The 14,671-nt window shown below is 37.9% G+C and overlaps 1 protein-coding gene across 3 annotated transcripts in view; it reads left to right on the forward strand.

The window, feature by feature from the left end:
• The first annotated feature begins 526 nt into the window (after positions 1 to 526).
• Positions 527 to 14,671, forward strand: part of LOC136246837 (serine/threonine-protein phosphatase 5-like) — a 45,563-nt gene continuing 31,418 nt past the window's right edge. For all 3 annotated transcript variants that reach the window (XR_010696857.1, XR_010696856.1, XM_066038421.1), the window contains exons 1-4: positions 527 to 654; positions 7,666 to 7,835; positions 9,455 to 9,526; positions 13,960 to 14,107. Coding sequence is in view for 1 of the 3 variants with exons in the window: in XM_066038421.1 (XP_065894493.1) it covers positions 567 to 654; positions 7,666 to 7,835; positions 9,455 to 9,526; positions 13,960 to 14,107 (478 nt within the window). In the remaining 2 variants the exon portion in view is untranslated. The remainder of the gene's footprint in view (positions 655 to 7,665; positions 7,836 to 9,454; positions 9,527 to 13,959; positions 14,108 to 14,671) is intronic.

The following is a 14,671-nucleotide window of genomic DNA, read 5'->3' on the forward strand; positions in this document are numbered from 1 at the left end:
ATTCAAGCTATGTGCATTAAAGCAAACAGATCCTTAAATTTTCTTTGTTGTAACTTCCGTATATGTAGTAGCAATGCCTACCTTACTATTATAAGGCCATTGCTAGAGTACGTCAGTATGGGACCCCTATCATGAATACTTAATATATGACATCATAAAAATCCAATGACGTGCTGAGATGGGTTCTTCCCAATTATAGTTATTATAGTAGTGTGATAGATAATTTCCTTAAATGGCCAGCCCTACAAGAGAGAAGACCTATTCCACAAACTTGCTCATCAGCTCACTCCTTCCATACAACTACGATCATATTTCTAGTACCAATACAGTATCCAACCAGACAGCTTCATCAACATCAGTTTATCATCCCTGGTAATGTATCAGAAAAGTTTCTTTCCCAATACTTAAGAGAATGGAACACCTTAGCTAGCTACCTGACAATATTGTTGAAGAGAGATTTTCATCAATCACCAGTTGTCATCAAAATAATGATAAGCAATTTTATGTACGGTAGCCCTATGCCTGGGATCACGTGATATAATGCGCGTTATTTTAAAATAGAAAGCATGGCGGATTCATCAGGACCCAGTGCAACGCCAGAGGATGTAGCGAAGGCAGAAGAACACAAAAACAAGGCAAACGAGTATTTTAAAGGTATGGACCATGTTATTGTACCGTGATGAGTTAATGAGTCAAACGTGTTGGAAGCGAACGAGAAGTCGTCCGTTTCTTTCGTGTCTTCTTGAAGTTAAAACAGGAGGAGTGTTAGCAAGTACAAGTCCAGTTTTTGTTGTGCACACATTTTTGAGATTTACATACTGGTGGCTGAAGTGGTTGGACTGCACATATTCTGTTTAACAGGTTTAGCCGCCTTCTCACAGGTAACTAGTGGGTCATGTGGGTTACAGATAAAACCCTTTGTTGACAAGAAGTCATGTTGCAGGTTAAATGCAGAAAGATTCCTAATCCCATCTGTTAAGGCTCCTCTGTAGATGATTTTGGTTTGATGATTGATTATTTATTACATCTAAACAGTCTAACAAAGCTGTTCTTCCCTGCCAGAGAGGCACACATACATACCATATTTCCTCACATAAAAGCTCATGCATTCAATTAAACGCCTGTCTCAATTATAGGCTGGGGGTTTCTAGCACCTTTAGAAATAAATGTCTGGTCTCAAATAGAGGCCTGGGTTATTACTGAGTCTACTGTTGATTACTTAAAGTGTTTTCATTGTTGCTGCTGCTTGAGTTTAGAGCCTTCTGAGGGATGACAGTACTACGAGTAATCACGTGAGTAGTCCAGACGAGTCTTGAGTGCATGCAGGTATGTACGATACAACTGTTTACCAATCATTTAAGCCACGTTTATATAGTGAACACACTTTATCACTGTTTTCTATGGAGTAATCCCATTCTGCCACCACCCTAATTCGATTAAACTCCGGGCATCGGTTGGACCAATCAAAAATAAATGCCTGGTCTCAAATAAAAGCCCTATTCGTTTACAGGCCTGGTCAAAAATGCTAGGAAGGAAATAAAAGTCCAAGATTTTATACGAGGAAATACGGTGTAACAGTATATAGTACAACAAACATACATAGAGATACTACAAGACAATAAACACAGCTACTGTAGATTGCATGTTGGTGGGGACCACTTGGTATTGGGAGTATGGAAAACCCGGAACGCCGGAACAACCCGGATCAGCTGGAACAGTGTTATTTTTGCGATTGGAATCACGTGCAAGTACTAGCATGCCAGATTATAAAGACTCCACAGTGGAATAAATGAAATTTGTCTGCTAATATGTTCTACAACATTGCTATTATTCTTACTTGTAACAAATTTGCAGGGTACACCACGAATTAACATGAGAGTGATTGTTAATTGGAATACGCATCAAATCATATATCTGAAAACCATCTTTCTCAGCCAAAACTTCATCTAAGCATTCCTAACTACACAATCACTACAATCCCAAGACATAGTTTGCTACACTTTAACACAAGCCAGCTAGCCTACTGGTGGTCAGTGACCGAATTTATTAGAGGCATTCTTCAGTACAAAAATGCATTGTAGCGACTTAGCACAGTACTAGCTAGAAGTTGCATTATCTTTCAAATCATGTGGTTATTAGTTAAGGGTATGGAGTGTAGCTGAGATAGCTGGGTTGGTTTAGGATGCACAGTTACGTGCACTAATCCTAATTAACGCTCACTTTTCTGTTGATATATCTTATATCCTGCAGATTTGCTTCAAGTAAGGATTATATAAATGCTATAGAACATATTAGCAGACAAATTCTTCTGTGTAGTATTAATAATCTTGCATACTAGTGCTTGCACGTGACTCCAATCGCAAAAATAATGCTGATCCGGGTTGTTCTGGCGTTCCGGGTTTTCCATACTCCCCTTGGTATCTGTATTTCATAGTTTTAGGTACAAGTCTCTAATTCCTTGTTTACTTTCTATAGTGTTTACACCATCCTTGATTAAAGTAGTTACACTTTGTTCACATAACCTATAACCTGTACATCACAACCTGGTTCAAAATAATTGCAGTGTGCTAAATTATTTGAAAGAAAAATGATAAATTAGGCTTGTGTGGCTGAATCTCGCGAATCCCATACAAAAGTATGGGTAGCAAATGCAGCTCAGAAAATAACTCACCACTAGAGCTACGGGTGTGACTTCTCAATCTCAACACTTTACTTTTAAGGTAAAGGAATCTGCTGTTGTTGTCAAAGAGTCGTCCGTAGTTGGTCTACTGTAGATGCAATGTAGCGATTTGCACCTTTCCCCATACACCACAGTACATTCAGTCACTGTTGTGATGTGTTAAAGAATCAAGTGTTTATTAGAAAATTTACAGTATGCATATTGTCTATTGATTGAGCCTTGTTTGGCAACAAGATGATAAGGTTGGCCAGGGTTTTTGATAAGACAATATGGTGTTCCTTTGGTCCAGTGTGATGTCCACACACTCAAGTGATTGGCCTAGTGGATTACTGCCAGTGGAGCAGTTAGATGTTTGAGTTGGGCCAGTCTGGCTCAGAGTATAAGTACTTGCCAAAAAACCTGAGGTTGGCCCAGGATAGGATTTTATGTGTAGGTTAGAGACCTAGAATGAGGATCTTTATGGATTTTAAAAACCGAGTGAAACGAGGTTTATAAAATACACGAAGATCCGAGAGCGTGGTCTCTAATCGACTTAGAAAAATGTATGCACTATATATATATATATGGGAATATAGGTGGAGTCATTGTGGGATTGGGTTATATGTCGTACTGAAATCGTTGTGCAATGTTAAAATAATCACTGAGAAATCACGGAAGACTGAACATGTTTTTGTTGAAGCGTTAAAAAAAAATCGAAGCTCGCACTGCTTCCTTTTGCAAGTTAGACTAATTGGATCTGGCACAGCTGGGAAACGGCAGTGATTGATAATGTTGAGCCGGGTTAGCGGTAGCCAGTGCCTATGGCATCACAGCAATGTAAAGAACACGTGTGTCAAAGAAGCAGCTTGTGTGGATTTATACAATGGAAACGAGTTGTCACAAGTTGTGCCCTCAGTGGCGCCACAGTAGCACAAAGAACAGGCATGGTTTCTAATATGGACCATACCCACATTACACGTAACGAAAAATAATGTTCTACAAGGAAGCTTACCTAGTTAGGTCTTGGTAAAGTCCATCCATAGTTTAATAAACGACGAAAACAGCCATAAAACTCTAGAAACAGATAGGCGCTTAACAGAATTTTCCATGATATTTTTGGACTTCTCTGTTCATTGTGACAAACGTATGTACAATGCTAGATTGTATCTCCCATAATCGAATTCTTTTAGGTATGCCTACAAAATGAATACAACACACTACCGTGTGTCTTGATTTGGACATTACGTACTACTCCAATCCAGCTTGTTTCAGTACTTTTTATTGCAGCATTATACACTGTCCCTACGATAATTTAAAATTCCTAATTTTTTCTTATACTTGTTTGTGAAGTTTTTTTGCAAGCTCATGACCACTAAATAGCTTGCTTTTCACAAAACCAATCGCAATATTTTAAGAGTTAGAACATTATAAGTCATATTGAAGAGAATTCAGCTATAAACAAATCACCCTGTAGAGAGTTCAGCTACAACAAGTCACTCTGTAGAGAATTCAGCTACAAACAAGTCACTGCGTAGAGAGTTCAGCTACAAAAAAGCTACCCAGTAGAGAGTTCATCTAGATCAGCTACAAACAAGTTACTTTATACAATGTTCAGCTACAAGTAAGTCACTCTGTAGAGAGTTCAGCTACAAACAAGTCACTCTGTAGTACAAACAAGTCACTGTACATGTGTAGCTGGAGAGTTCAGCAACCAATCAAAAAAACCACTCTGTAAAGAGTTCAGCTATACAAACAAGTTATAACCCTATAGAGAAAGTTATAACGCTATAGAGAGATCAGCTAGAAACAAGTCATCCAGTAGAGAGTTCAGCTACAAACAAATCATCTGGAAAGAGTTCAGCCAGAAACAAGTTCACCCTGTAGAGAGATCAGCTAGAAACAAGTTCACCCTGTAGAGAGATCGGCTAGAAACAAGTCACCCTGTAGAGAGATCACCTACAAGTAAACCATCCTGTAGAGAGTTCAGCTACAATCAAGTTACACTATAGAGAGATCAGCTAGAAACAAATAATCTTGTAGAGAGTTCAGCTGCAAACAAATCACCCTGTAGAGAGTTCAGATAGAAACAAATCATCCTGTAGAGGCTTCAGCTAGAAACAAATCACCATGAAAAGAGTTCAGCTACAAACAATGAGAGTTTCAGCCACAGTTCAGTTATGTAAGAAGTCACCTTGTTAACTACAGTATGTAATAATCATCATTCATTGTTAAATGATTATACAAATATTTCATCAGACAAAAGCTATACACACTATTACTTCCTTTGTTCCACAATTCCTGCAGTAAAGAAAAAAAAACAAGTTAAAGGTAGCATCAAAGCCATATGGCCAGCTTTGTGGCTTGCAATACAAAAAGAAGTGATATCTAATCCAAAACAGCCAAGCTGTAAAAAGAGTGCGGCCCCCAAAAAGGCCAGGGTGAAAAAAGATGTGAAATCCAAGGTGGCGGCCAAGAAATGGCTGTGATGGTAGGTTAATGGCAAAAATTTTAATTGCAAAAATTCAAGTGAATTTGGTGCCGAATCCTAGTGGAGGAGGCAACACAAATTCACCTGAATTTTCGTAATTAAAATTTTTGCCATTAACCTACCATCACAGCCATTTCTTGACTGCCACTTTGGATTTTACATCTTTTTTCACCCTGGCCTTTTTGGGGGCCACACTCTTTTTTTTACAGCTTGGCTGTTTTGGTTTAGATACTGTAAAACAATAAGAATATCCCTACTGTGCTACAGTCAATGCACAGTAGGGATATTCACTTCTTATTGTTTTACAGTATTTGGACATTACGTACTACTCCGATCCAGCTTGTTTCAGTACTTTTTATTGCAGCATTATACACTGTCCCTACTCTAATATAAAATTCCTAATTGTAATTTTAGTTTCCTAAATAAATTATATACATTGTGCACTTGTTTTAGTTCATTATTATTTGGTACACACACCTCCTCATCTTGTATCAGATACAATAGTGTGAACAAGAGCCAACCTCCTGAGCTCGGTGGAAAACATGTCTGGATGGTGTTTTTTTTTTTTTTTTTTTTTTTTGCGAGTAAACCCATGTAAAGTACAGGTGTTTTTAATGTAATTAGTTAGGAACTTTTGATAGTGAGCAGTGTTATTCTAAGGTGCATGTTTTTAAATGACATATTTTTGCAAATTATTTGGTGCTGCAGGTGTATGTATGTTGATGGCCGACACGTTCACATGAGCCATAGGATTTATAGAGAGAATGTATTACTGCTTTAAAAATGCATACCAATTGCAAACTTATTTAACGCTAATCCATTAGTGTGTAATCAACCCCCTTTTATCCCTATTTCAATATACATGCGAGACTTAGTCATGTGATCAAAAGCTCCCCCTATATGAAATGGTGGACAAACATCCATCAGGGAAGAGAATACGGCCAGAATGGATTTTAAATGGCTCCAGAGAGCCTTATAGTCCTATAACACATTTAGTTTATCCTTTAGTGATTAAAATTCGAGCTATACAATTAACATGAAATCTTTTTGTTACAGTGCTTACTTCATGTCTTCCTTCCTCTAATATATCCCTGTACATTCTGAAATAAGGATACTGTACGCAACCATACCAATTGTATGCTGTGTAACACTTAGTGTACCATATTTACTTGATTAAACGCCACACCTTTAATAGTCTTGAGTGGTCCCACAATCGATTGTGAAAATAATGGCTTATACATTGTTCACGAGTATCAAGTGGTGGTAGAGTTTGAACATCGATTTTTGGAACTAAATGTCGCGGTGTTTAATCAAGCAAATATGGTACCTACAGTATAATGGCCACTAAATTATCAATGATTTCAGTGAAGGCTAGCTACAGTATATGTATAGATTTTGGTTTCCTTTATATTAAGGTGGGTTGTTTTAATTTAATGGTGGCTTCATGGATGTTTTTATACAGTAATAGTAGTAACATTAAAAATTGTATTGCAACTGTCTGTAAATGTGTGCAATTATATGTAGTAAAATCTGTATGAGCAGAAATTTTGGCGTGGAATTAAAATTGGTGATTTTAGAGATGCTTGCAAAATTGCCAAATTACATACAATCTTGCCATATTTTACTATTAATATTTTAACCGGTGAACAGGCATGAGACCAAGCAGGAAGCAAGTTGCTGTACGTGTCTAGGTGTACTGAACCTCAGCCTGTGGTCATAGTCTGTAATATCACAAGTTAAGGTTCTACTCTTTTGCTGGGCTAAGATGCAAGATCATACTTGCACCAAATCACTTTGTTTCCTTTTACTGCACTGTAGGGTTGGGAGATATTGATCAATATCATACCACGGTATTTTAGGTATAAATATTTCGGTGTTACTACAGTAAATACCCACTAAATATGTATAAGCTTCCATTTCATCAATACCCACATTGTAGACTATGTAGTGCTTATTCTTCAAGTGGGAAAACAAATTGGAAGTGTTAACCAACAAACTTTTTTGACAAAGCACTCCCATAATTCACCGGTCTCCCATTAGCACCTTTCTAGTAGTCCCTTGCTAACAAATTCTGCAATAATACTGTTTGAAAACTGGTAAATTCTGGTATTCTCAGTAATGTAAATATTATTTGGTTTAGAAATAAATATTGCACAACAACTAAACATCAGTATATTGTCTACCCCTACTGCACTGCCTATGGATTGAATAAATCTCCATACTCTGTTTCACATGAAAGAGTCTCTCCAGTATGTGAGTCAACAAGGTAAGTGTCTAGACATCTTTTGTGAAAGAGAAGCCATATAGCTACTAGCTACACAATTGCTGCCATGTGGAACTCCACTTTATTAACTCTCGCAAAATGCAAATTATTAAGCAAATGCCAAATATTCTGCTCGCCAAAGTTTCTGCTTATACGGTATGACAGTATTACATAGCAGTTGTATTCATTATGTAGATACACTGCACGTATACATGTATGGTGGTAGTTCTCCAGTAATGTATTATTTCTCTGTAGACAAGAAATATGTTGAGGCAGTTGAGTTCTATACGAGGGCCATAGACCTCAACCCCAGTGTGGCTAGTTACTATGGTAACCGGAGCATTGCTCACTTGCGTACAGAAGCATTTGGTTATGCTCTACAAGATGCTAGTAAAACTCTGGAACTTGATAAGAATTATATTAAAGTGAGTAGACCATTAACACCTTTGTTTTGTGTTTGGAGCATTATACATAACACATGTACAGTGGAACCTCTCTTAACAAACTCCCTGAATTAAGGATGCAATAGAAAAAACCTCCATAATATGGACAAAAATTTTTGGTCCTAATAGGTCTGTTTAATACCTTTTTTACATCTGAAAGAGGAAAACCTCTGGCTCAAAATTCTGGGTCCCAAAATGTCCATAATAGAAAGGTTCCACTGTATATGATAGTACTCTTAGTGACCAACTATTAAGTTCTCAGTTGAAAGATTTATTCATCTAACTGCTTATTAAGACCAAAAAATGTGACTTGAAAGTAGCCAGCTTGGACATGTTCCTGTGTACTTCAAATGAGGAAACAGCAGCTTATAAGAATACATTTTGTGACTGAATATTGGAAATCACCTATATGGGTGCATTGTTGATTCACAGAGAACATGTTTTAATATCGTAACTCACCAGCTCTGGCAACTACATGATATGGGCTTCTCACCAATGATGGAGCAATTCATGTTGTTTAATAGTGCGTTTACACTAGTAGCTCCAGCTCGGTATGGTACAGCACGGTACGGTACGCTACGTTTTAAGTGCACGTTTACATTGGTAAGGAAATAACCATGCTGGGCAAGTTTATACATAAGCACGTGATGGCTAAAGTATCGTCCTACGAGATACCATTGCCGTTTTCAAGCTCGTTTCAAGCTGTTGCTGTCGTACAAGTTACCAGCAATCCGTTTGAGGGACAATATCAGCGGCTACCGCTCGGTGGACAGCTCATTTCAAGTCGAACGTGGTAACTGGACTTTGTTTCACGTTTGGCCATGGTATAAGCCATCGTATTTATGTACAGCAGCCAAGGATATAGCAAGGTTTGTTTCAATTTGTCTACCGTGCCGTGCCATACCGAGCCAACACGGTTGAAGTAGCAGGGCCAGGTGAGCCCAGCACGTAACGGGGTTTGGCTCGGATCGATACCCGTTTACACTAGCAAAATTAAGCGTATTGTGCCGTACCGTGCCCAACTGCTAGTGTAAACGCACTATAAGGGTATCTGGTGACCAAAATTGTAGAGTTTCAGATATGTTTTTTGCCACTGTTGTCATATCACAAGTCCTCAAAAAGGGGTGGGGGTGGACAAAAGAGATAGACAGCAAAATATGCGAGCATGGTAATTGATGGTACCAGACTACAAAACATCCTATTAGAAGCAACAAATAGGCTGAAATCTTAGAAAACAGACACATATATACCACACATTCAACTCCCTGTTCGTCTGTCCAAACCCTCTATACTGTAGTACATCTGTGGTGTTCACAGACCTGTACAGACATCTGGCATGGTTGTACAGGCAGGAGTTGAAGGCAAGTTTAATGTGGAAATTGTTAGCCCAACTTCATGCTGGTGTTATCTCAGTTTTGACTCTTGCTCCCATATGGTTGATTTTGCTAAATCCAGTACATTTTTGTTTTTCATATAACAGTCCTGTGAGAAATTTTTATCCATTGGATCTGTGCCATATCCATCCGTCTATTGGTGTTCCCTATTTTGTAATGCACACATTTGTGTGTGTATCTACATGTAATGTATCTGTTTTCTATTAGGGTTATTACAGGAGAGCTAGTGCCTACATGGCTATGGGAAAGTTCAAGTTGGCCTTGAAAGATTATGAATTGGTTAGTATATTTTGTACACTAGATATGTGAGTATAGTACATATGAGTGTGTGCTGCTAACAAAATTATAGTAACAAAATTTAACAGGCAAGATCCATGCATGGTACAGTAGGTGGTACATCATACCAAACTGTAGAATACATGTGCTTGGGTCGTGGGTCCATTTATTAAATGCTGGAGCACTAAAAACTAGTCCATGATGTGCGCATTGTAGCTGCTGCATATGGTGAAAAGGAACATTTCAATGTTGAATAGTGAGGAAATCAAGTGCATACCTATAGTTGAATTAGTTAACATGAGATGAGATGAGCCATGACATGAGTGTACCTAAGTGACTTACAGTTTGGAATCTTCACTTGCAACAATGAAACATGACATGAAGCATATTGGTTAGGTAGAATCAAGCTCAAAGGTGTGGTCAAAAATGCTTCCAATAAATCGCCAAAAGTACTTGCTACAGGTCATGGCTATGATCCCTATTCGAACTTAAAATTCTAAATATTTCTTTCTACTTGTACATTTAAAGCTGAAGTGCTGTTCGTCCGTCTGCTTTCCATTTAAGTTTGCACATTCTTCTCACCAGCAGCTGCACTTACATATTGAAGTGAAAGTGGTTTTTGTGCCAAACAAAACACTCATTAAACTAGAGGTGCACCAATATCAATATTGGTATTGGTGAAAAGTTGACTTTTTAGAAGATATGAGCAGATATTACACATAAGTATTATAATTGTCGAAGGTATTCTTTGGTTGACCTGGTAGTGCAATGGTTAAGGGTGCTCGCGGATATTTGAAGCCATACAATGCATGATTTTGTACTGCCTCTTATAACCAGACAACGTGTAAAATGAATCCATATGGTACTTATATTGGTAGTGGTTCCCCTTCTCTTCAACACAAACTAAACAGAATTTCACTAGCCTTTACCGTTCTATAGCTACGTGAAATTCTTTCCAGAGCGCTTAAATCGAAACTAGTCCTTCATCTTTACCACTAGAGCGCTGGAAATTGCGCTAAATATACTAAAGGTTACAACTCACATATCTATGAAAAGTATTAATCCATAGCTTACATTGATAATAAGTAAGCCCTGAAAGTGTGTTTCACTAACCAAACCCTCGTGTTTCCATCGCCATTACTCGCGAAGCCATAGTGCTATGGACAAAATCTTTTCATAGTCCTGTAGAGAATTTATCTGCCTATCTCCGTGCAAAATTTGAAGCTTTTACGGCTGTCACTCAAAAACTAGTTTTATTTTTAGTAAACATGTGTAAAGATTGCGTGCGCCCAACATTATTGATATAATAACCACACAAATTCCTATTAACCACAATCACCAACTTTTCAAAATAACATGTCATAAACGCTGTTCAAAACACAAAGAAGCTCTGTTTTCTCTTCTTCACACACGGGAACAGCTTCTTGCTACACCTGGAGTCTCCAGCAAGCCGCTCTTCATTAGGTTACACTAGGCACAGGTTACACTAGGCACACCATCATCAGCAGCTTGTAACGCCTTGTGATTCCAGCTGGTAACGTAGTCCCCTACATAAGCAGCTTACAATTACAATACAAACTACCAGCATACCCTATCACTCGAGAAAACAAGGCACGAACGCATGTTAGCTACAAGCGAAACATGCGTTCACACTTGTCTGCCTTATAATAATACTTACTTTTAGACTAATTCACGCTAGTGTAATTCTTGATCCATCAGACAATCATTTGCTAACACTTCAGCGACGATTTTAAAGTAAAAAACATGCTGCTCTTCCTCGTTCTCTGGCGCAAAACACAGGCGCTTAACATGGATACTACAAGTATGGGTAGTAATGCCAATTATGATGCAACAGCCGCATGTGGTTTCTGGGCTGGCACTTAAACGGCTTCAAATATCAGCGAGCACCCTTAAAGCATGAGTCTCATGATGGAGAGGTTTTTGTGATGGCTAGGGTTCAGTCCTGAATTGGTCACACTATTTTTTTTTTCTTTTTACATACCTTTTTATCACTACCTTTTTCACAATTCTTTTTTCCTTTACATAGGTTTTAGTGAACACCTTTTAAACTTTGTGCCACATTTTTTTAACTTTTATTGTAGTGTCCATACTGAAAACCTTTTATGTTCAGATATCGGTATCGGAATCAGTAATTTTTGTAGCCAACAGTGTTGGGCAAGTTACTTTGTAAAAGTAACTAGTTACATATTACACATTACTTGCAACTGAACTATTTAGTTACAGTTACATATTACTCATAAAATAAAGTAACTATAATAATATTACATATTATATTACGTATGTGTCCACAGCCTTAAGCTGTCACGTGTGAAACTACCACTTTATCACGTGACATGATTGCGTCGTTGGACAATGTGCAAATCTTGGTTATAAGTGAATAAGCTTCATTCAGTAGGCTTCGTTACTTTGTTGTGGCTAGGCGTTACTCAGAGGATAACTAACGAGATTAGTAACTTCGTTACTTGTAGTAATAATATTACATAATATTAGACTCGTTACAGTAACTATATTACTTAGGTAACGCATTACATTTGTAAGTAAAGTAACTTGAGTTATATTACCCGTTTTTATAGCGTATTTCGTTATATTACTTAGTTACCACAAAAGTAATAACACGTTATTTATGTAACGTGTTACTCCCAACTCTGGTAGCCAATATATTGGTTATTGGTATATTGGAAAATTTCCACATCGGTGCACCTCTACATTAAACTAACATTTTATGAAGCTTTTAATTGCCATTGTTTTGTTGTTTATAATGCAAGAATTAAAAGCCCTGAATTCTTCCTGTAAAGTGGATGCGAACCACAAGTAAATGCCTATGTTAGTTAACTTACACTGTATGCATGCATTTATTCATTAAGACTGAGCTGGTGCTGATGTGAGAAGTTTAGCTTAGTGGTCAGGGCACGTGCTCATCAGTTCTGAGTTCAAATCCAGTTGGTAACTGCACATATATTTTTTTTGCTCAGGCAACCATTTTAGTGTGCTCAAAATTCTTGTGATGTGGTAAAAGGAATTAATTAAATGACTGATGTTGGTAGCAAATTGATAGTGTTACTGCTCTACTTTATTTTGCTGGGAAAAACTGTGAACCTTTTTTCTGTTGCTATTATACTAATTCTTTTTGGTACAGCCTTTTTTCTGTAATGTGTACCTTTTCATTCTCACTCACATACATAATAGTTTGACATCATTTCATAATTGGTGTATTTACAGTTGAACCTGTCTTGGTAGCCACCTGTATAGACAGACCACCTCTCTATAAAAACCAACTATAAATTCTGCAATCGAGACCTCCATAAATGTCTAGGATTGCCACAGAATGAGACCTCCATATACTACACCTGTAAAAAGTGGCTATTGTCACAGCCAAGAAAGTTTGGCTTGCTTAGACAGGTTCCATTGTAAGGATAATTTTGGTGAGCTATAGGTGGAAAACACAAGACTATATTGCCTTTCAATAGTATACTAGGGCTGGGATGAATATTGAAGTTTACCTTCGAACGTTTGCTAATAAAATGTTTGAACATTCGAAGCTTCGGTGTTAGCTTTCAAATTACAGGTTTTCTTGTATTTATGGATATACTTCTTAAGTTTTATCGTTCTAATCCTATGTAATAAATTTGGAAAGTGCATAGCAGCAGTACTGAATGACGCGATCAATCAATTGCGAAAGGGTGTGTCTGCTATACTGCAATCTTGCATAGGTAAACACCAACTAATGGCTAAAAGGACGTTTTCCATGCATTATCTATCACTTTTTAAGGCTACAATTATGGTAGCAAGCTAAACTGCGAGGTTTAAAAGTGGGTGGGCACACAAAGATTGATTGCAAAGAGACGAACATCAATCATGCAAGATGAATAAGCAGTTGCAATAAAGATAACAACATTTATTTGTAATTCTTTCGTAGACTATAAGTGCATTATGAAAAACTTCAAGGATACTTTTATAATTTGAAGTTCACTTATCTTTCAAACCCACGAAACATTTGAAGCTTCTTCGATCCTTACATTGTCACTTACTGAAGTAGTGTAACTATGGTACAGTAAAATCCTGGAATAAACAGTTGCTTCTGGGTACAGAGTGTAGCTCTGCAGGAGCGTACAGTAGGTGTGCTTACAGTGAATTGTGCAACTTTGATAAGATGTGGTGTTTGCGTGGGATATTACACTGTGTCTATATAGCCTGTAACAGACATTGCTTCGGAATACATGAGTAAATATTATGTAGATCCTACAATCTTAGCCACTAAGTACATGTGTAAGTATACAGAAATATTCAGGACAGTAAAGTCCTGCTCGTACCTGTAGGGTAGGTACTAGTGCTAGCGAACTATATTGTACTTTAAAGTAAAATTGTGTATTCTGTAGTGTTTTCAAGATCATTACATTTGCTGCCTTTGTGTTCAGGTTAAGAAGGTTCGTTCTAAAGACAAAGATGCCATTCAAAAGTATGAAGAGTGTAACAAGATTGTGAAGTGGATGGCCTTCCAAAAGGCCATAGCAGTGGATACTACCTACACATCTGTTGCTGATAGTATTAACCTTGATACCATTGGTAAGTATATGTGTGTTTGTGTGTAGTGTGTGTGTGTGTGTGTGTGTGTAGTGTGGGAGCTTAGCCAAGTTGCTAGAGCATTGGCATGTTAATTGAAAGGTTCCACATTATTCCAAGTTGTTGTTGTTGTATACTTGAGTAAGAAACTTTACCCAGCTGTGTAATGGGAACCTGGTGGTCTGGTATCAACTGGGGAAGCAGCCCACCCAACTTTAACAGTAATGGGTGGTTCGCTGGGCAGCAATAGTTGTGTATGGCTGCTGGAGACTTACTTTTTGTGTGTGCGTGTGTGTGTGTGTGTGTGTGTGTGCGCGCGCGCGCATGTGTGTGCATTTGATTCTGTGTGGTACATTGCATTGTCCTACACATGTGAATCCTTATTCAGTCGAAACTTTACGCGTATTTAGTTGCACAGCTTGTTTTCCCGCGAAGAAACAAGCGCTTCTTCCGGTAGAACACTGTCTGACTACAAGCGCTTGTAGCTGCCAGATGCAATGCTCTTTCCTGTTTGCACTGGGGGTCACGCAACAACAGGTCCTAGTCTCTCCCACAGCAACCAAATTC

This window comes from Dysidea avara, chromosome 2 (genome assembly GCF_963678975.1).
Source record: "Dysidea avara chromosome 2, odDysAvar1.4, whole genome shotgun sequence".
Lineage (NCBI taxonomy): Eukaryota > Metazoa > Porifera > Demospongiae > Dictyoceratida > Dysideidae > Dysidea > Dysidea avara.